Source organism: Spermophilus citellus (genome assembly GCF_964194105.1).
Source record: "Spermophilus citellus genome assembly, chromosome: 13".
NCBI lineage: Eukaryota > Metazoa > Chordata > Mammalia > Rodentia > Sciuridae > Spermophilus > Spermophilus citellus.
In genome coordinates this window covers 79,787,704-79,808,254 of record NC_138193.1, presented here as the reverse complement: position 1 = coordinate 79,808,254, position 20,551 = coordinate 79,787,704, and the positions used below count along the sequence as shown (strand labels likewise).

General features: G+C 50.0%; 1 protein-coding gene across 4 annotated transcripts; it reads right to left on the bottom strand.

Moving 5' to 3' along the window:
* On the bottom strand, positions 1–19,010 carry SIX2 (SIX homeobox 2). 4 transcript variants are annotated; one of them, XM_081264329.1, is made up of 2 exons: positions 17,980–19,010; positions 1–191 (listed from the first exon to the last, which is right to left on the bottom strand). In XM_081264329.1, the coding sequence occupies exons 1-2, from the start codon at positions 18,543–18,545 to the stop codon at positions 23–25; spliced, it is 735 nt and encodes a 244-aa protein (XP_081120455.1). In that variant the 5' UTR covers positions 18,546–19,010; the 3' UTR covers positions 1–22. The 4 variants fall into 4 exon arrangements, with proteins under 4 accessions (XP_081120455.1, XP_081120456.1, XP_081120453.1 ...); XM_081264330.1 differs by having other exon boundaries at positions 17,986–19,008; XM_081264327.1 differs by lacking the exon at positions 1–191 and adding an exon at positions 14,712–15,890 and having other exon boundaries at positions 17,980–18,989.
* Between the last annotated feature and the right edge of the window lie 1,541 nt (positions 19,011–20,551).

Below are 20,551 nucleotides of genomic sequence, written 5' to 3'. Positions count from 1 at the left end.
CTAAAATAAGGTAGAATTTTATTTATCTTTTACTTAAATGAAGACTGGAATCGGAGGACCAAGTCTCCAAAGTCACAGGCAATTCAGGCTCCTTCTGCCTGGCTGCTCCACCAACTTCAGCCCACTGCCTCATGGTCCAAGGTTCAAGGTCCAAGGTGGCTGTCCCAGCTGCAGTTATCACATCTGAATTCCTATGATCAGAAAGGGAGAAGGGAGAAGAGAGGGATTCTCTTCCTTGAACATTTCCAGAAAGGTACATACATGCTTCCCATTACATTAATTAGCCCAAACTTAATTACATGACATATTTAGTCAAAGGCAGACTGGAAAATGTAGTTTTATTTTGGAGGGCCATGTGCCCACCTATGAATCACAGATTCTGTTGTTAAGAAGGATGTGGATTCTGGATGAAGAGGGCTGATGGCCGACTGTGCCCAGGTGGGAAGGTAGAGCCGATGACCAGAAAGAAAATAGTACTAACAGCCTAGCGGACATACACAACACACACACACACACACACACACACACACACACACACACACACACACAACACCACTAAGGAATGTATGACAAGCATTTTTTTAAAAATTTTTCTTTGCTTGAGTCACCTAATTAGTCTATCTGGGATTCACTTTAGAGGAGAATCAGGAGGTTTCTCCTGATCAGTTACTCTCTTCTCTCCCCATTACTCTGGACCCCTCCATCTTTCTACCCTCTGTCATCTTAGTGTCTAGCTCCAGCTGTCAGTCATCACCTTACATAGGAGATAAAGGAAGGCCGCCTTTCCCAGCTCAGACTCAGAGGGCATGGCAACCAAACAGGCCCACCTGACTACTGCTCACCATGGATGCTTCTTGGGGCACTCTATGGTCACCAGCTCTGTCACTTTCTTCTATTTCACTGAAGACCTTCCCATAGTTTTCTAATTGAGAAAATCACCCTCCCCACTCAATTACTGTGAATCTAAACACCCGTGTGAGTTTTCCAGCGCCTCACTGAGAAGCAGTGTCCCCCTTTCCTTGGTAGGATGTAATCACATATCACGTGGGGTCTGCCTATATCACATTCTGGAAGTGGGTAGGACTTTTATACATCATGGATAAGATAGCTGCAGAAACACTGACCAGAAGGATTCCAGGCTTGGGAAACTGACTAACGGAGATCAGAGCTAAGAGTTCAAGTGCCCTTGTTCTGGATAAAATCCCATATTTGCCGTTGTTAAGTGTTTGGGGAGTTGCCCCTGGCACTCCACAGAGAGTGGACCTGGGGATTCAGCCCCTTTCACTAAAGGAAAGAAACACGTGCCCATAGGTTCCCATTGGATCGAGGCTGGTGATAGTATCAGTAGGATGCTTTTGGTCTCAGGCAACAGAATATCTAATAATTAGGTAACTCTTTGGTTCACAGAAATAAAACATCCAGTGGTAGGGCAATCTTCAACTGCAGTTGAATATGGCTCAGTTTCTCCAGACTTCTCCAAAGTCTGCTTTCCTCCATGTGTTCGCCCTACTCTCAGGCTATCTTTCCTCATGGTGACAAAATGGCCAAAGTGGTTTCAGAGCCCAGCCTCTTATTACTCAGTCCAAACATAGAGACAGAAAGCAATCTTCTCTTCAAATATATATGAATATTTCATGAGAATGATGGGGGGGGGGTACCAGGGATTGAATCCAGGGGTGTTGTACCACTGAGCTACGTCCCTATTCCTTTTTATTTATATATGTATTTGTATTTTGAGACAGGGTCTTGCTAAGTTGCTCAGGCAGGCCTTGAACTTGTGATCCTCTTGCCTCAGCCTCCTGAGTGACTGGATTATATATGTGCCACCTGTACCCAGCAATCTTCTCTTCCTTTGCTGGACTTAGATAATATATCTTTCACTTCTCTGAGAGTCAGCAAATCACACGACTCTGCACAGAATATCACATTGATCTAAGCCTGGGTTATATGACCATCCTTTTAACCATAACTATGGCAAGAGGGTGGGATGGGTTTGATGGTATTAGAACAATCAGGACTCTACCCTGAAGCTGGGGTTGGCATCAGTACCACCCAAACCACGTGGCTGTTATACAAAGGGGAAGAGACGAGTTTCCAAAGGAAGATCTTGGTGTTGGTAGGAAGAAAAAAGGGGGCGGGGCAAGGGGGTTGTGTCGGGTATGAACATCCCAGGAAGGATTCCTTACTTCTTGGTTCTTGTCTGTTGAGAGGGAAGGGAATAAGTCCAGATGAGCAACTAAAGCAAAGCAACTGTGGAGATCCAGACTAGAAGACAGAGCCAGGAAGGAAGAGAACCAAGGAAAAGAGGGCAGAGAGTACTGGAAGGAGTGATTTCTAGTAAAATCCCTTTTGAATTCTAGCAAAATTTTAGCTGTGTTATGAGAACAAGGGTAAGGCTAGTGTTAAGCTCCAAACTGACCCTTGAAGTCATCAGGGTAGTGTTGATCAGCAAAAAAAAAAAAAAAAAAAAAAAAAAGTACCCAGGGATAGAGTCAGGGATCTGTGGAGGACCAGGACCCTTCTCCTCCAGGAGAGTCTGCCTCCAATGTCAACCTCCAATTTCAAGGTGCAAAAGAAAATGACATCTCTTTGCAACTGCCCTGGGGCATAAGAATGTAGTGCCCTCAATGTAGGGAAACTGGGAGTTGCTTAGAGATGAATCTGAGTCTCCTTGGACTTCCCAACCCCCACTCCATTCCACTCTTCTCTGCTCATGTCTTTCTTGCCTTCATTCAATCCCCCTTGATTCTTCTATTTTCCTTTTCCCAGTGCTGCTTCCTCTTCTTCTTGTCTCTTTATTTCTTTTCATTTTCTTTTTTCCTCCTGTCTCCAAGTTCTCTCCTCTCTAGTTTTCTTCCTCTTTCCTTCTGACATTTCAAGATTTCTAACTTTTGAAAGAAATTCAAAATCGATTGAGATTACGTAATTACCAATATGTAAATTACCTGGACTCTCCCTTCCTGTATGTGTTTGAGATGGACCAAGATGGATGATTATCAAGTGTGGAGAAAAGAGAGATCTACAAAACCATCAGAGCCAGGACAACCACCCCATGTGGGTTCAGGAAAGTCACCCCATATCATTGAACCTTGACTTTCTCAACTGAAAATTGCAGAGATTAATTATATATATTTTTTTCAGAGTCCTTGCAGGGCCCTTCGAAACTCTAAGACTCCGAAATGACTCTGGAGGCCAGTCACTTCGATTGTAGCTCTGGTTACTTGTTTGTATGGTTGGTTGCTTTGTTTTTAACTTATTTTTGGAAATAAGTGGCATCTCTAATAGTGGGATGAAGATCAGTGAATGTTAATTGGTTGCTCAGTTCAATGAGCAAACTGAGGCCAATGGCCTCTTCACATTGTGGCAGGAGAATCACAGTTTTATGAAACACCATTCATTGTAAAATGGAGGGTTTTTGTTAGTTTGTTTTTAGTAGCACTCAAGGATATTGTCAGAAAGCAGAACTGGGAATATCTTAATTTCCTCTGCATTTTTTGGGACAGCTTTTCTAGGTATAGAAGCTTAGTTAAAGGGGGTTTTCTTTTCTTTCTTTCAGCACTTTGAATAGGTCATCCTATTGTCTTTGGATTTCATGGTTTCTGATGAGATATTAGCTGTTAATCTTATTGAATATCCTTTGCACATGAGTTGCTTCTTGTTATGGTTAGAATCTGGAAAGTTCCCCTAAATCTCATTTGTTCAGAGGTGGGGCTCTTGGGAAGTGATTGGAGAATGAATTGGCTCTGACCTCATTGGTGGCTTAATCCATGATGGCTGAATGGACTACAGGGAAGTGGGACTCAGTTAGAGGACGTGGGTCACTGGGGACATGCCTTGGGTGGGTTCATCTTTTCTCTTGTCCCCTCTCTTTCTCTCTCTGCATGAGCTGAGGCAGCTTTATTTTGCCATGCTCTTCCACCATGATGCTTCTGCCTTGGAACCAGTTTACCATGGATTGAATCCTCTGAAACCATGAGCCAAAAATAAATCTTTCCTTCTATTAAACTGTTCTCATCAGGTATTTTGGTCACAGAAATGAAAAGCTGATAAAACACACTTCTCTCATGATTCTTTTAAGATTCGTTTTCTTTTGTCACTTTTATTATAATTTATCTTTGCATGGATCTCCTCAGACAAGTTTTTCCTATTTGAAATTTATTGAGCTTATTGGATATGTAGGATTTTCATTCAATTTGAGGATTTTTTTTAGGGTGGGGCTAATATTTGGGGCTAATCCCCAAAGATTCTTCCTCTTCTTTCCTTCTAGAATTGTGGTTATGTTTATGCTGGGATTCTCTATGATGTTCCACAGATCTCATAGTTCTGTTAATTTTTCCTCATGCTTTTTCTTTCTATTGCTTAGATCAGATAATCTCAATCATCTATTTTCCAGTTGCTTATTCTTCTATACCCTTGAATCTTCTGTTGAGTCCTTCTAGTGAATTTTTAAATTTCAGTTGTACTTTAACTCAGCTCTTTTTCTTTCCTCCCCTTCTTCCTTCCTTCCTTCCTTCCTTCCTTCCTTCCTTCCTTCCTTCCTTCCTTCCTTCCTTCCTTCCTTCTTTCCTTCCTTCCTTTCTTGTTTTATTGGTACTGTCACAGGGATGCTTAAGCACTGAGCTACATCCCCAGCCTGTTTAATTTTTTATTTTGAGATAGGATTTCACTGAGTTGCTTAGGGCCTTGCTATGTTGCTGAGGTCGGCTTTGAACTTGTGATCCTCCTGCCTCAGCCTCCCGAGTTGCTGGGATTATAGTCATGTACCAATATCAAGCATTTCTATTTATTGGTGATTTCTACTTGGTGAGGCACAATTCTGATACTTCCATTAGTTCTTTAGACATTATTTCCTTTAGCTCTTTGTTTAGTAAGTAAAATACCTGGGCTTTCTCAGTGACAGTTTCTACTGATCTCCGTTTTGTCCTGTTTACCAAGCATAATTTTCTGTTTCTGTGTATGCCTTATAATTTTTGTTAAAACTGAATACTTTACTAGTATGATGTGGCAACACTTGGGAATAAGACTTTATCCCTTCCTCAGCATTTGCTTTTTTTTTGTATATGATTTATTTACTTAATGACTTTTCTGAATTAATTTAGTAAAGTTTCTAGTCTTTGTCATGTGTGGCCACTAAACTCTATTTCATCAGATTTTTAGTCAACTAATGATTAGACAGCAATTTCCTTAAACACTTGGAACCAAAAAGCTCTGTCTCTGCAGAGGGATTCTGTATGCATGTGGAGTGTGTCTTCAACACCAAGTCAGCAATTGTATCCCTCTGCTTTGGCCTTTATGTTCTTCCTGAGCAGAGTTTCAAGGTCAACCAGAACTGAGAGCTTAGAGACTCCCCAGGTATTTACTGGGCATGCACACAACCTTGGACCTGTATATGGTATTCCAGATTCCCAAGAATATTGGAGCTTTACTCCCCAAAGCATATCACTCTCCAAACTTTCCTCCCAAGAATTTCAGTTATTGTGTTGTTTGCCCGACTTTTATCCATTGTCTGAGGCAGCAGAAATGAAAATGTACCTGTAAATGTTTTTGATAAATGCCCCCTGGCAATGGCTTTAGTGCAAGATAAATTTCAGTCAGGTAGGCAAGATAAAGCAATTCTTTTGAGCAGGACTTCTATTGAGCTGCCAGATAGACCCACAATTTGAGTATAATGAGGTCCATTCTACTCCCTCCTGTCGTGGTGCTGAGTGTGGGCTATTCTTTTTAAGTCTACTGCTGAGCTGGTGAGTGGGGGATGGGACTAGGAAAAGTTAAAACACTATCAAGTTTGCCATGGTTACTGAGATTCAGTTATTTTCTTTAATACACGTTTCTTGGGTTGCTGTAAGCTTTTAATTAGTTTCCAGAGTTCTGAAAAAGATGATTCTGACAGGTTTTTTTTTTTTTTTTATTGATTTTTATGGAGATCTGGGCTTTTTAGAGTTTCTTTTCTTTTCTTCTTTTTAAATTTTTTTTTGTTGTTGTTTTAATTGCCAATGGACCTGTGTTTTATTTATTTTTATGTGGTGCTGAGAATTGAACCCAGGGCCTCACACATGCCAGGCAAGCGCTCTACCACTGAGCCCCAGCCCCAGCCCTGGAGTTTCTTATTCTGCTATTTTAACTGGAAGACTTTCCCCAAAAAACTCATTTTTTAAAAATCCCAGCATAGCAGCTCAAAGGCAGAGGGTTCAAATAATCGTCCTCCAACCCAGCTTCTAGGGAAGTAGTGTCAGTATTGCACAACTTTGTTTTCTAAAGGAACAGTGTTCTTACCAATACCAATTGCTATTCTCAAGGTCTTTCCTCCAAAAATTCCAGTCTACTTTCCACACTCATCAGACTTCCTCTGTCATGCCTGTGGAATGAGAGGCTATGGGGTCCTCTTCCTTTATTGGCAGGGGAAGCCAACTTCAGATCCTGACTAACATGCTCAAGGCCTCATGAGAAGATGGGGACCCGGGATGAAGCCCCAGATTTCCCGACTCCCCACCGAGTGCTCTCTTCCTGAGTTGAAGCTGGAGAGATGTGTGCAGGTGCTCTGTGCCAGTGAACCTGGATTTTATCTTCTCCATTAGTTTGAAGTGCTGACTTCAGCTGACCTCTTCCTAGACCAACTTGCTCTCTGCCCATAGCCATTCTCACACATCATGAAGTCAGGAATTCTTAGAACACTCAAACAAGCTGGGAGAGAGAGAGAGAGAGAGAGAGAGAGAGAGAGAGAGAGAGAGAGAGAGCATTCTTACTCAAAGCATTGGTTCTAGAATAGTATATTAGTTTCAAAAGTTCTCTGCTGCTTGCTGTGGTTGTGGCTCACAGAATCACACAGGTGAGAGTTGGACAGGATGATCTTTCACTTCCTAAATAGGACACAGATCTAGTTATCTGTCTACATCAGGAATTCTCTGCTTGGCATGCCCATTCTGTTTATCCAGTTTATTAATTAGGCTGTTGTGCTCCACAGGCTCATAAGGCAGTATGAATAATGCCTATTGGGGTTTAGAGATTCACTGGAACTGAATTAAATTAAATTGCTGTAACAAATAGATCCCAAAACATGTTGGCTCAAACTCAAAAGAAGTTTTTTTTCTCTCTTACTCAATCTGGGGCAGCTGGTTTAGCTTGGCTGATAGGGGTTGAGGGGGGTGGTGTTCAGTGCTCTATTCCATGTGGTCACTTAGGGACCCAGGCTAATGGTAGAACTTCCATCTTGCTAATGGTAGAACTTCCGTCTTCCATGCACAACTTACTAGATAACTCTGGTCATTGCCATTCTGCGGGAAGGGAAAAAGAACAGGGAAGTATATGTGGAGGTTTTATGAAGTGGCCCACATTCCTCTGAAGCAAGCAAAAAGGTCAAAATTCAAAATTCAATTTCAAGGTATGGTTCTACTGAGTATACGTTGCTTTTGTGCCTTTGCTTTTTTTTTTTAATTGGTTGTTCAAAACATTACATAGTTCTTGATATATCATATTTCACACTTTGATTCAAGTGGGTTATGAACTCCCATTTTTACCCCGTATACAGATTGCAGAGTCACATCAGTTACACTTACATTGATTTACATGTTGACATACTCATGTCTGTTGTATTCAGCTGCCTTTCCTATCCTCTACTATCCCCCCTCCCCTCCCCTCCCCTCTTCTCTCTCTACCCCCTCTACTGTAATTCATTTCTCCCCCTTGTATTTTGTGCCTTTGCTTTTGAAACCATCCCTAAGGTCTCTTCCTGCTCTTTACCTCTGCTCCAAATGCACTGGAAGCTGGTCTGCGTTAGGTTGACTTTGAACCTGAGGTAGGTTTGTGTTGACACAGCTACCAGGTACAGTAGTATTTCAGTCTTTCCTGGTTTCTAGTTTGGTGCCTAGCACATTCCAGGTGCCTCTGGGTAATGTGGCACTATCTGTTTATGCCTTCCGTGGTTCTTGGTCCCTGTATTCTATGGAGGGAGGTGCTGGTCATTGGCCTCTAACATTGAAGAGTGTGTCTTGGCTCCACCTATCCTGGACTATCACCTCCTTCACATCTTCTCCGAAGTCTTGTCTTCCCTCCTACCTTGTCCCTAACCCTCCTTGCCAATTTTTCCTATTTAATATTTGCTTTTAGGTGATTGCTTTATCTACTTCTTTAAAGAATAATAAATAAATTGAAAGTGAGACTTGATTTTCATACCAATGGCTCCAAACTAACATTAGGGTCTAGTATGTCAGTATAAATAAAAATCTTGAGTCTCTTCCCTCACGCTATTTTCAGTTAGAAAAGCTACAGACTTTGGGGCAACACCCACAGACTTTTTATTCACCTTCTAAGAAAACTCTGGTTTTCAACTCATTTGGCTGAGAGACTTAATTGACATGTGCTAAGTCCAATTAGAGAATAAATCTCTAGATCTCAGTTCCATCAACTTCCCCAAGCTCCCTCGGTTTGGGTATTCCTTTTTATTATTTAAGGAGCAGGGTGCTGTGATTTTGAGAGACATTTTCTTGAAGTCTCTAAAGTACCTATACCTCCACCATGGCTGCCATCTCTCTGCATCCTACCCCCAGGGGGACAATCATTGCTCTAAGTTTGGCATTTGATATTTTCACCAAAACCTAATTAGTTTACCTCAACAATAGACTGTAGAGGAAAGAGCCCCCACTAGCCCTGTTACCTCGGGAAAGCTACACAGAACAATATCCTGAGTCTCATTCTCTCATCGGTTGAATGGGGATCAAAATTACCTGCCTGTCCTATTTAATTTTGAATATCAAATGATGGGACTTTTCTAATGCCCTCTGGCCTCCTCTCCCACCCCATTAGGGCCCTAGGAGTTGAAGAGGGTTGCCCCCACCTAGTGCTGGGAGAGGTGCCCATACTTTTCCCCTGGGTGGAAAAGAAAGGAGTCACTCACTTCTTGATTTTATATCCTTACACCTGGTTTCATTCCTTCCATTCACTCACTTCCTGAGTGCAAGTGACTCACAGTAGCTTTCTAGGGACTTGGATGGCTTTGCCCGTGGTCAGTAACATATTACATACCTTATCTTGAAAGTGACAAAATCATTTAGGTGGAATTGGAGAACTTGAACCATCAACATCTTTCCAGAGAGAAGGGGATTGAGGACTTGCAGTGGGGCCTAAACGTGTTGGGGAGGAGTGGGTCAGATCTATTCTGGTCTTTTAGAGAGAGTCGGGGCTCCCTCTCCCTCCTTCCCTTGCCTTGGGGACCCAGGCTAATGGTAAACCGTGTGAATGGAATGATGCTGTAGGATATTACACGTGTGAACACACACACACACACACACACACACACACACACACACACACCATCCAAACCATCCCAGCGCCATGCCCTGACCAGCGCAGGGGTGGGTAAAGAGGACGTTCATCAGAGTCCAGAATCACCCTCATCTTCCGCAGAAGTGGCCAGATGGGGAGGGGGTACAGAGGAGCGGGAAGAGGGAATCTGCAGGAGGCTGACTGGGGTCTCAAGGTTTCATCTTTACTCAGGAATAATCTGCCCCGGGTGAACCTCCTTTTGTGCTATTCCATCGTGACCCGTGACAAAGGGAAAAACTGGATAATTAGCCAAACTATGGAGGAGATAAACTCTTTGCATCTCAAAGGTAAACTGAGCCCTGAGGTGCAGGCTCCACTGCCGCCCCTCCGCCTGCAGCTGACCCTGGTCCTGTGGTTCGCCTGGCTCTTGCGCTGCTGAGCGCTGTCCCTAAGCCGGGTGGAGAACTCGCGCCACCGCTGCCAGCCGGGGCCCCAGGACAAGGCTCCAATTGCCCGCACTGCGCTCGCTCGTGGCAGCTGACATCCAGGGAAGAACTTGTGGGCAAAATCCAAGAGACCAAATTCAAAGGCCGATCTTTCGCCGCTGTAAGTTCCCCAACCTGGCGCCTCAGATTCTCTCACCAGTAATACTAGCGTCTTTGTGTGGCTGCTGCGAGAATTAAACAGATACCAGGTGCGGCAGTGTCTGCCTCATAGCATGCATTCAAGAAATGGTACTTATGACCAGTTTGGGGACCAAAGAAGTCTCCACGGCCCCCCCAAAAAGTTACTTGGCTAATTCTGCAAACAATGAGCTTTTGAGGAGTGCGAGCGCCCGACTGGGCGGACTGACCCTGGGCGGGTGGAAAAACCTTGGGAGAAGGGAATGGAGGGCGGGCAGCTCCGCAAGGTCCAGCCGTTTTCGCTCTCAGTGTGATAGACCCGCCACTCTTTATAGACTCTCAGGTAGCTCAGTTACAACTCCCAGAGTGTAGTGGGGAAAGCGTTCCTTCCAGGGAGCCCCCAGAATCTTAGGTGTGAGCTTCGGTGGCCGGGGACAGGTCCTCCGCGCCACGATCGCTACTTGGGATTACAGAGTTGTGCCCATGGAGCGTCCCAAACGTCCTGGCTCTCAAGCCTCTGTCCTACCCACTGTCTGCCTTAAGGGGCGGAGAGACCAGGGCTACCCATCCCTGGGTCCTCCACTGTCCTGCCTTCAGCCTGGGGTCACGTTAGCCTCAGCAGTACTGGGGCAGAGGCGCAGGACCACAGCCCCAAAGCCAATCGCACTGGGCAGAAGAGCGGCCGTGGTCTCGCCGAGTGCCGGCGGGACCTCAGAGGCCTGCTTCTCCTGTATCCTTCCCGAGCGGGCGCAGCGGCAGGAGCCTGGACACACTACTCACGGAATAAAGGGGCTTGGCGCTCTGCATTGGAGAGGGCCTTGGATGGTTCCTGAGTTAGCCTTGAGAGGGATAAAGGTTGCAGGTGTCCTAAAGAAGCGCCCCCAACCCTCCATATGTCAGCCCTTGTGCCGGCCTTTCTGGATTGTGGATCTCTCCTAGAAAGGGTGTTTTGGGGGCAACTAGGGGCACCTTCTAGGCCTCGTGAGGCCGATCTTCTTTATAGTAGTCGCGGCCCTTCTGCACTCTGGATTCCACATGCCACCCCAGAAAAACCATTTCCGAGATCCCGCCGCACAGATCGCCTAGGAGTTTTGAAAACAGTCTCCTGAGATGAGGCATGGAGGGCCTTGACCCTGACACCAGGATGCGGGGTCTTTCCGGTCCAGGTTCGCCCCACCTCCGGCTGCGACCCCCAGCGACCTGGAGTTTTTCCCTCTGCTCGTGGCCAAAAATGGCTCCAGAAACAAGGACTAACTCGCGCCAGGTTGGCATCAGGCACTCGTCCTCCTGCAGTCCCAGGCGCATCTACTTAGAGGGGGAGGGCTCTGGTGTCCACTGATGTTCCTGGCTTCCGCAGGCACCCTGGGCACTCCCCGGCTCTTGCGCACGCCTGTGTTCTCAGCCCCTCTCTCAAGGCGCCCACGACTCTACCTACACACAGCAGCGCGGTTTTTTCCACGCTGCGGGCACACAGTGTCTCTCATGCCTTCTCACATCTTTCAGTACATTCGCAGGCACTGTGTGGCGATCCCCCTCCAGCATCCCCTAGGCAACTCTGGGTGCTGAGAGACTGAAACACGAAAAAGAGAAAGGGCCAGTCTTGAGTCCAACTCCTCCTCCGTCCTTCCTCACCTGTCCCTCAACACAAAAAGAGTCTTGCTCTTCCAGAGTTCCCGTGGCATCCCACAGGAGATAGAGCAGGTGGCGCTGTGAGGGCAGAATTTCCTGCATCCTGTCACTCAGCTGGCCTTTCCTTTTCTTACAGACCGGAATTGTGTTTCCGACAAGTACTGGCAATAACCAAGAACTGAGTACCTGTAGCCATGTTCTCTCCCCAGATCTCCCTGGCTCTGTTGAATCCTTGCCTTACTATCTGCTCCCCAGTGGGGCCACCACACAAGATGCAAGAAGTAGGGAAGCCAGTGTCCTGACCAAGGTCCTTATCAGGGTTACAGGGTGAGGGTGGGCAGGACAATGACTGGGAGCCCCTCCCATCTCCTATATTTAGGAACTTTTCTGCCCCCAAGGAGATTTCCTTTCTTCAGTCCAGCCTGCTACCCCTGAGACTGCCTTTAGTTTATTTGGTTTCGCCCTTGAGGGCTTTGTGAGCATGGGACCTGGTAAGGGACAAATGAAAGGTGTTTGGGAGTGTGTGTGATGAGGGGAGCAGAAAGGGAGACTCCCCACTTCTAGTGGCTGCATCCCTTTGGGCCCAGGACAAAACCTGTGGCTTCAGAGCTGCCCTCTGACAGAGGGCAGTGGTTGGGAGAGGGGTAACAGGACTTTGAGATTCCAGTTTCCTCGATGCCAATAGGAGTGTCTATATTCTCCAGGCAAGACCTGCCCAGTTGGAGTGCTCCAGTCGGTGTGCAACTAACTGGTGCTAGCTACTCGGGGTTTTCAGAACTTCTGCATAATTTCCCCCACCCCGTTTAAATAAATATTTTCCCCTTCAGCTGTCCAACGGGGAGGAGAAGCGGGAAATTGCAGCAAGTTGCCCCTGCTATGCGGCCTTTGAACAGTCTTGGAACAGGCACCCGACCTCTACTGGCACATTAGAACTCCAGCGATCCCACCTGGGCAGATGCTAGAGTGTCTTGGGTGGGACCCCTAATCAGCTGCAGCCTTGGGCTGGGACCATCTCTTTCTCTAGGACCGAGCAGTTAGGTATCCAGGCCTTTACAGTAAGTCCTTCTGAAAGACCAGGCCCTGGTCCCCACAGGTCGGTGGGCAGAAAGTGGCTGCTGGCAGGGGCAACAGTGTGGATTGTGGATTTGCGTGCTTCTTGGAAAGAAGCCTAATTTGTATGTGTGTCGGCATGTGTGAGAGAGCACACGAAGGCTGGAAGGAGTCCATTTCTGCATTCTCTTGCATATATATCCAAGAGAGAGTGCTTGAGGACCCGCTGTGTCTGCAAATGGTAGGAGGGTCTCTGTGTGCTCGGTTCTGTTTTTGAGTGCATGCAGGTATGAGTGTGTGTGACAGTCTATTTCTCTGGGTGGTCACTATGGATGAGAGGGTGAAATGTTTTGTTGCCATCCAACAGCCGTGGAACATAACTGCCTGAATCAAATTAATATTAAATGTGTATGTTCATGTCTATATGAAAGTTAATATAGTCTGTTTTCCTGTGAGTGTGGGACTGAAAAACAGGGAGTGGGTAGGGGTGATACACATATACAATATGTGTTTGTCTCATTTCCAGAAGTGAATATGGAAAAGAGTGGACTCTGACATAGCAAGGGGCCCTTTGGGTTGAGGAGAGGTCGTTTTGAGAGGCGGTTTTAAGCATGGATTGGGTTTTTGGACCTTCAGGCAATGGCTGGCCCTTCATCCTTCCAGGCTGTGGAAGTTAGGTCGCCCAGGCCCCACAAGCACAGACAGTACCCAAGAGGACCTGAGTTGTTCCTGAGAGTAGAGCCTCCAGGAGAGGCAGAGAGAAGTACCCAGGCTGGAATTTCTCTCGGGGTGTAGAAGTGGACAAGCGCTGGGTGCCCACGCAGGCGGAGACTCCAGCATCGCTGAGCAGTCCCAGCTGGTAGGTTATCTCCTTGAATTCCAGACCTGCACAGATAGTAGTTCCCGCGCCTAGTTAGGCCACTCAGCTGCCTGAGTCCGCGAGAGAATTCTTGATAACTTAGAAGGTCCGAGGAAAAAGGTCTTCTGATTTTGCCCCGACTTTACCCCAAAGCGCTGATTTTGCCAGTAAGGTAGTCCTAAGAGGTCCAAGTGCTCTGGGATCTCAGCTCAATAAATGTCTCTTCCCCTCCATCCCTTCCAGTTCAGGGACTGCAGTCTGGGCGTCCTACTCTTGGAGAAGGGATGTGTTCAGTACCCACGGAGCCACTGAAAACCAACACCCCAAAGCCCCAACTTCCTCCTTGCAGAGTTCTTCCTGCTGCGAATCTGGGACCGGCTTGGCCCAGCTAGTTAAAGGGGGCTAGAACCACAGAGGAGAGTCAGCGCTGAAGATTAATTCACCGCCACAGAAGCACCTGTGACGCACTACGCGCGAAGGCGTCCCCTTGGCCTGACCTTCCGAACCCAGGTGCCCACTTACTCTTCATTTACAACACGCGCCCTGCCGGCCCAGCCGCCCGGTCGCCTCTTTCTCCCCTGTCCACCTCCAGAGCAACCGACTGAAGCATTGGGCGGGTGCGTGTACGTGAGCTCAGAGACCTTCGCTCTGCCGCGCTGTCCTACAGGCTACGCGCCATACCTGGAGCCTAGGTCTCGGCAGCCGCCCCCCCCCCACTCCCGCCAGGCGGGAGGGGGCAGGGGGCTGGCATATCTCCCGAGTATTGCCCCTAGTTCCAGGGGCTGAGACTACTCCAAGGTGTCGGCCAGACAGGATACTTCCGCGGTCTGATTGGTTCCCCAGCCTCCGCATTTCTAAATGCACGTACCCGGCGGGCGGGCACATCCCATCTCCCCTTCCCAGATGGAAAAGGTGGGGGGCTCTGCGCAGTGGTATGGGGAGGAGCCCACACTCGGCCCACTTCTGCAGGGAATTTTCTGGAACAAAAAAAGGGATCGAGGGCTTTGGGAGAGGAAGTTTCAAAGTTTTCAGGCCCTTCACCTAGCAAGTGATACACTTTGTCTGGGAGGGTGCCTCCGGGTTTCAGGGACTCAAGGGTTTCTGGAACTCACCAGAGTATCCCTGTAGGGAAATCAGACACTGTTGCACTCTTGGCCCTCGGGCTTCATGGCATATATTCATATATATATATATATATATATATATATATATATATATATATATATATATATATGATTTCTAATTTTATTATAAAATAAAAGCAGAAATATATTCCGAAGAACATTCACAGGAGGACGTAACAGGGAAACGGCAAGACCGCGGCTCGGGACGCACGCTCTGCCGGAGTGCTGCGGTCACAGTCCGGGGAAAGAGGAGAGAGCATCGTGGAGGAGCCTCGCAGAGAGAGCGGGAGAAAGCGAGAGCGACAGTGAGAGCGAGAGGAGAATAAAAGGGCTTCTGGGATGCCTTTCACTTAAGTTACTAGGCGAAAAGCTGACACCTGCAGCTCCCACTGATGTGGTGGGTTTCCTCTCCGGAAAGCCTTTGGAGACGACCTAGGATCCAAGACTTCTAGGGCCTTTTCCTCCTCCCCACTCCCGGAAAGTGCGGAGAGGGAAATCAATGGCCAGACGGGAGGAGAGAGAGGGTACAGACCCAGAGGGCCAAGGCAGAGTGCAAGACACCATCAGGAGAGACAAGGAAAAAAGAGCTAGAAATCTAGAAGAAAACAAGGAAAAGCAAGAAGAGGAGGCAGAAGAGAGGCGAAAGGACAGAAAACAGAGAAAGGAGAAATGAAAAGGAAAGGAAAGGAAGAGGAGGAAAGGGGTGCAGGCAAGAGGAGAGAAGAAAGAAAAGGCGAAGAGAAAGAATGAGAATGGTGTATATAATTTATTCCCTTCCCTGGTTCAAGACCTGGTCCCTGGCCTCCAAAGGATCTCAAAAGCGGCTTGTTGAAAATAAATTCCAAATAAGGACCCAGAGTGCCATCGCTTTGTCCCTCCGGCGGTTCTGCTGCCGGCCTTGCGCGCGGGTCTTTCAGTACCTGGAGGGGCCGCCGGCCCTGGGGCCCTCCGGGCACCGCCTTCTCTCGGTTCCCAGCGCCAAGCCCGGAAGGCAAACGCGAAGAGGCAGCAGAGCTCTACGAGCCCAGGTCCACGAGGTTGGCCGACATGGGGTTGAGGATGGAGTCCTGGAGGCCGTGATGATGCTGCAGTGGGTCCGCCCCGCCTCCGCCCGGCACAGGCACCGGCACTGCGCTGGGTCCGGGAGGGTGGCCCAGGCTGTGCAGGGACGGCAGCCCGGGTGGTGGCGGCGGACTGAGTAGCAGCGCGGGGCTGGACGACGAGTGGTCCGGCGTCCCCGACGGCGTCTTCTCGTCTTCGGAGCTGCCTAGCACCGACTTGCCGCTTCCATTGAGAGAAGAAGCCAGTGGGTTGTGGCTGTTGGAATTGGAGTTCTCGCTGTTCTCCCTGCAAGTGCAGGAGCAAAGCAGCCGGGTCAGCGGGGAAATGAGGCCTTTTAGCGCAGTCTTACCCTGAGCCACTTTGCCACCGGTCTGCTGAGACAGGGCGCCGGCGCCCTGCTTGCGGGTGTTTTCGGTTTCTATGGTTTTCTCGGCCTGGCCTTGGCTTTTCATTTATGCCAGTTTTCACAATCTTTTAACACCCGATTTCGCTTGTCCCTCTCTCCTATATCATCTCCCTCTCTCTTTCTCCGCCTCCCATGCTCTCAATCTCATGACTATCTTTCCTACTCTATCTACCCCCCTCCCTTCTTCCAGGAGAAGGCGACCCTGGAGTTGGAGGGTAGGCAGGAAAAAAAAAAAAAAAAGAGGATACCTCGATTTTCAGATTGCTCTAGGCATCTCCAGGTAGGTTTACTAAATAGAAGTGGGGCCAGGAGGATGAGGTACCCTAGATCCCAGGCTGGGTGACCAATTTGAAAGTGAGTATCTCACAGCCTTTTATTTCTTTCTGCTTTTCTCTGCATGAGAGAAACTTTTGGGCACAGGGTTCCGACCCAGAGGGTCCTATTTCTCTAACCTGGGCACATCCTGTGAGGGCTGCCCTTGCTAAGCCTAGGATCAAGGCTTCAAGAATAGAGGGTTCCCTTTCCCTGGTGGGCATAGTGGAAACTTTGGCCAGGGAATTGGAAGCTGGGGCATGGAGGGTAGCCCTTGGGAGAAGACAGAAGGGAGGACTTGGTAGTCTTGACCTAGACTTTTCCATCATAACCGGAAACTCCAGCTCTCACCAGGGGCTTGGGCCAGGGAAGGCAGTTCTTAAGGAGTCTGGACTTAGGCCAGTCTGGATTAAGGGGTCCCAGCAAAGAGAACTCACCTCTTGCCCTGCCTCTGCTGACAGTCCCTGCTCAGACTTGGATATTTGAAATCCTGAGTAGAGTCTCTTTTTCACTAGGGGCTTCTGTTCCTGATATTTTGGGAGAGGAATCCACAGACAGGCTTTGGGAACCTGACCACTGTGGATACCCCAACCTCAAGATACCAAAGTTCAGATACCAAAGTTCAGTCTTCAGCATTCCCTCCATTTCCACTCTTCAGCACTCCAATTCTGACCCTGATCATTCAAACTCTGGGCTAAACACACCCCATACTGCCAACCTCAGGTGTCCTATTTGTTACTTTCAGGTTGGATTCCTTTCCTACAATTACTTTCTCTCCCACCCCCTGTCCAGATTTGGAGTTCTGAGGGGCTACAAAGCAGGCAGTAACAAGGGCCTGCTGGTCAACCCCTAGACTATTTCAGAAAGTCCTGATTTCCCTGACAACATACAACTCTCAGGCCTTGTGAGGCTCTTAGCTCACTCGTGACATACAGACCTACCCCCTAAAGAGGGTAGTAGAACCTGAGGAAAAGGGTCAAGGGCCTGGCAGTCCAGGGAAGGGCTGCTGGGTCCAGTTAAGCAGCAAAGGAGTCATGTGTTTCTCCTCTTCTCTCTCAGAGCTGGCACTTGCTCCCTGGAGCCTCACCTCAGTCCTCTGCATGCAGCATAAGAGACTGGCTCTCAACTCCCACATTCAGACAAGGAATATTCTTGCCCAGGCGCTTCTTCATCCAGTCCATACTATGGAAATCCCAGTCCTGACCCCTAGTCACACTTAGGTTTGGAGGTGAGTAAGGCTGAGGGGAAGTGCAGGGAAGCACAGAGCCAGTCAGGAATCGCCTCCCGCTTCTACCTGGGCCCACACAGAGTCCTTGGCCTTTCCAGGTAAGACCAGGGCCTGCCTGCTGTGCCTACTTTGTGCGGGTTCAGGCCCACAGTTCTGCCCTCTCCTTGAAGTTCGCTGCTTCTCCACTTTTGTCCATAAACGACCAGGGAGTTAGTTGACAACTTCCCGCATTGGGCTTTGCCCGCTTTAGACAAATCCCTGCCCGCCGGGTCTCCGAAAAGACCTGTGCGCCCTCTAGGTCAGGCTAGGCTGCAGCTGGCCATTGCTGGGACTGAAGGGTCCAGTTTAGGCCTCGCTTGGGGTTGGGCAGACGCCCCTGCGACCCACTCCCTCGGGCCCGGGAAAGCCGGCGCCGAAGCTCTACTTACTCGTACCTTTCCTTGGCCTCCGCGGCCCGGTCGCGCTGCCGCCGATTCTTGAACCAGTTGCTGACCTGCGTGGTGGTGAGGCCTGTGGCCTCCGCCAGCTCGCGCTTCTCCCGGGGTGACGGGTAGGGGTTGTGAGCGTACCACTCTCGCAACACGCTGCGACTCTTTTCCTTGAAGCAGTAGCTGGTCTCCTCGCCGTCCCAGATGGAGCGCGGCAGCGGGAACTTGCGTCGCACGCGGTATTTGCCCACAGCGCCCAAGGGCCGGCCACGCAGCTTCTCCGCCTCGATGTAGTGGGCCTTGAGCCATAGCTGCTGTAGCTTGGCGTGGTTGTGTGGCGAGAACTGGTGGCTCTCCAGGATCTTGTAGAGCTCGCGGAAGTTGCCGCGGTGGAAGGCCACCACGGCCTTGGCCTTGAGCACGCTTTCATTCTTGTGGAGGTGCTCGCAGGCGGGCAGCGACCACAGGAAGCGGCCCAACCGCTCAATGTTGCCGCCCTGCTGCAGCACCTCGCACACGCACGCCACTTGCTCCTGCGTGAAGCCAAAGGTGGGCAGCATGGACATGGTGCCTGCTGCGCCCCCGCCCGCCCGCGCGCGCCCTCACCGCGCCGCGCAGTCCCGCATGGGCGCCTCCCCTCCAGCCGTCCGGGCCGAGAGGCGGGAGGGGCGGGCCCCCTGGTCCGGCGCTGGCTCCTGGCGAGTCCTGAGTCACTGCAGTACGTCCTCGTGCCGGCCGCGGGTCCCGCGCAGCTCCGCGTCCCCGCCGCCTGCGTGCCCAGCCCGCGCCTTCGCCCAAGTCCGGGGGCCGCCTGGGGCGCCGCTCCGCATGCTCTGCGCCCGCCCGCCGCTCCCTAGTTCGCTTCTCGCTCGCTCTCCCTCCCGTCTAGCTCGCTCGCAGCTTTTTTAATAATATTATTCTAAGCGGGCATGAGGCGCGGCGGCCCGCGCCCTGATTGGTCCGGTTATCTGACCCGGGGCCTGCCCGCGCCAGACAATAGTCGAGTCAAATTATTCGCCATGGAGACGCTGTCAGTCACTGGTAACCCGAGCCCCGGCGGGCCGGGCGGCTCCCCCCCGGCCGGCTCCGCTGACAGATCGCCCGGCTCCGCGAAAAGCTGAGGGCGGCCCGAGACTGGAGCCGGAGGCGCTCCAAGAGCTTGGGAGGCGGAGAGGAGCTGGCAGGGGCCGGCGGCGGCGGTGATTGACGGGGCGGACGCCCAAAGAACAAGGAGGAGGAGGAGGACGCGGGAGGGTTGGGGGAGACTGGACGCAAGAAGAAAAAGGGAGGTGGGGAGGGAAGAGGAGAGAAGGGAAGGCGGAGGACCGTTTAAGGGGGTTCCTGGCAGGAAGGGGAGGGAGAAGGGTAGAAGGAGCTTCCAGGGGGAAGGAATTTGGGGCAGCTTTTTTGCAAGGGGCGGCGCTGCAGCCTCACCCAGGCCCTGCTAGTTGCCGGGGTCCCACCTGGGTCACCGCATCCCTGCCGGGGTGGCTGTTCACAGGCAGATACTATCCAGGAGCGGACTATTGGGATGGAGAGTTTGGACGTGCCCAGGCGCCGCTCAAAAACTTGGCCTTTTCTACTGAAAACGCCCCACCCCCATGCTAGAAACTCCGGACCCGAGCTGTCCTCGAGGGAAAGGGGGAGGGAACAGGGGAGAGAAGTGGGGGACTTGGCAGTAGCTGCAGGCGGACGCCTGAGAATCAATTCCCCGGAGGATCCCGCCTTTCCTCCCTCTCCTAGCCCGGCCGGCTGCCCCTCAGCCGGTACCGCCCTACTCAGCGCGCTCTGCTCCTTGTCGGGCGGGGACTCAGACTTAACCCCACGGGTCCCACGGCCCGAGAAACCTCAGGCAGTTCCGTGTGGCTTATACGGAAGTTGATTCCGGTGGGAGCGGCGAGGAAGAGCCATGGAACGACGTACACCTACAGACTACCGACGGGGAGCTGAAGGCAGGGGCTCCAGCTCTTCCCGGTTGGGTGGTAGGGAGGAGAGAGTGGAGGGACCGCCACTGTCCAGCCTCTACGCTTGGACTCGGCTCAGGCTCGGCTCGCACTCCTTCCAGGCGGCTTCAGCCTGGGAACAGCGAGCTGGACTCGGTAATGAGGGCCTTAGAAAGAGGGATTTTTTCTTTTCTTTTCAGGGCATGGTGCATTTTCTCTGGCAGAAGGGCACACGTGGAGGAAATGAGAGAACTGGGGTGTGTTTGTGAGGGGGTGTTACTTCCATCTCCACGGTTTTGAAAGGCCCCGAGCTTAACTAGTTCTGCGACTTGTCCTTTCCCCTCTCCACTCTCAGTTGTTGCAGGCCGGAACTCCCAGTGCCATTCTCAATGCTAGGTCCCCAGCCAGCACAGATCTCTGGCCCTCCTCTCAGTATAGGGCTATGGAATCAGAGTCTAGAATACATTTCTTGTTTCCACCCTTTTAAGCTTTTAGAGGGTTTGTGCTAGCAGTCCTGGCATGGAAGTCCAGGGCCCTAACTTTTTGCTTTGCTTTGTGTCTAAGGGTAAGGCACATATTTATTCCTTTAAGTGTTCTTCAGGATTTTCAAAAATTTCCTTCTATAGTGC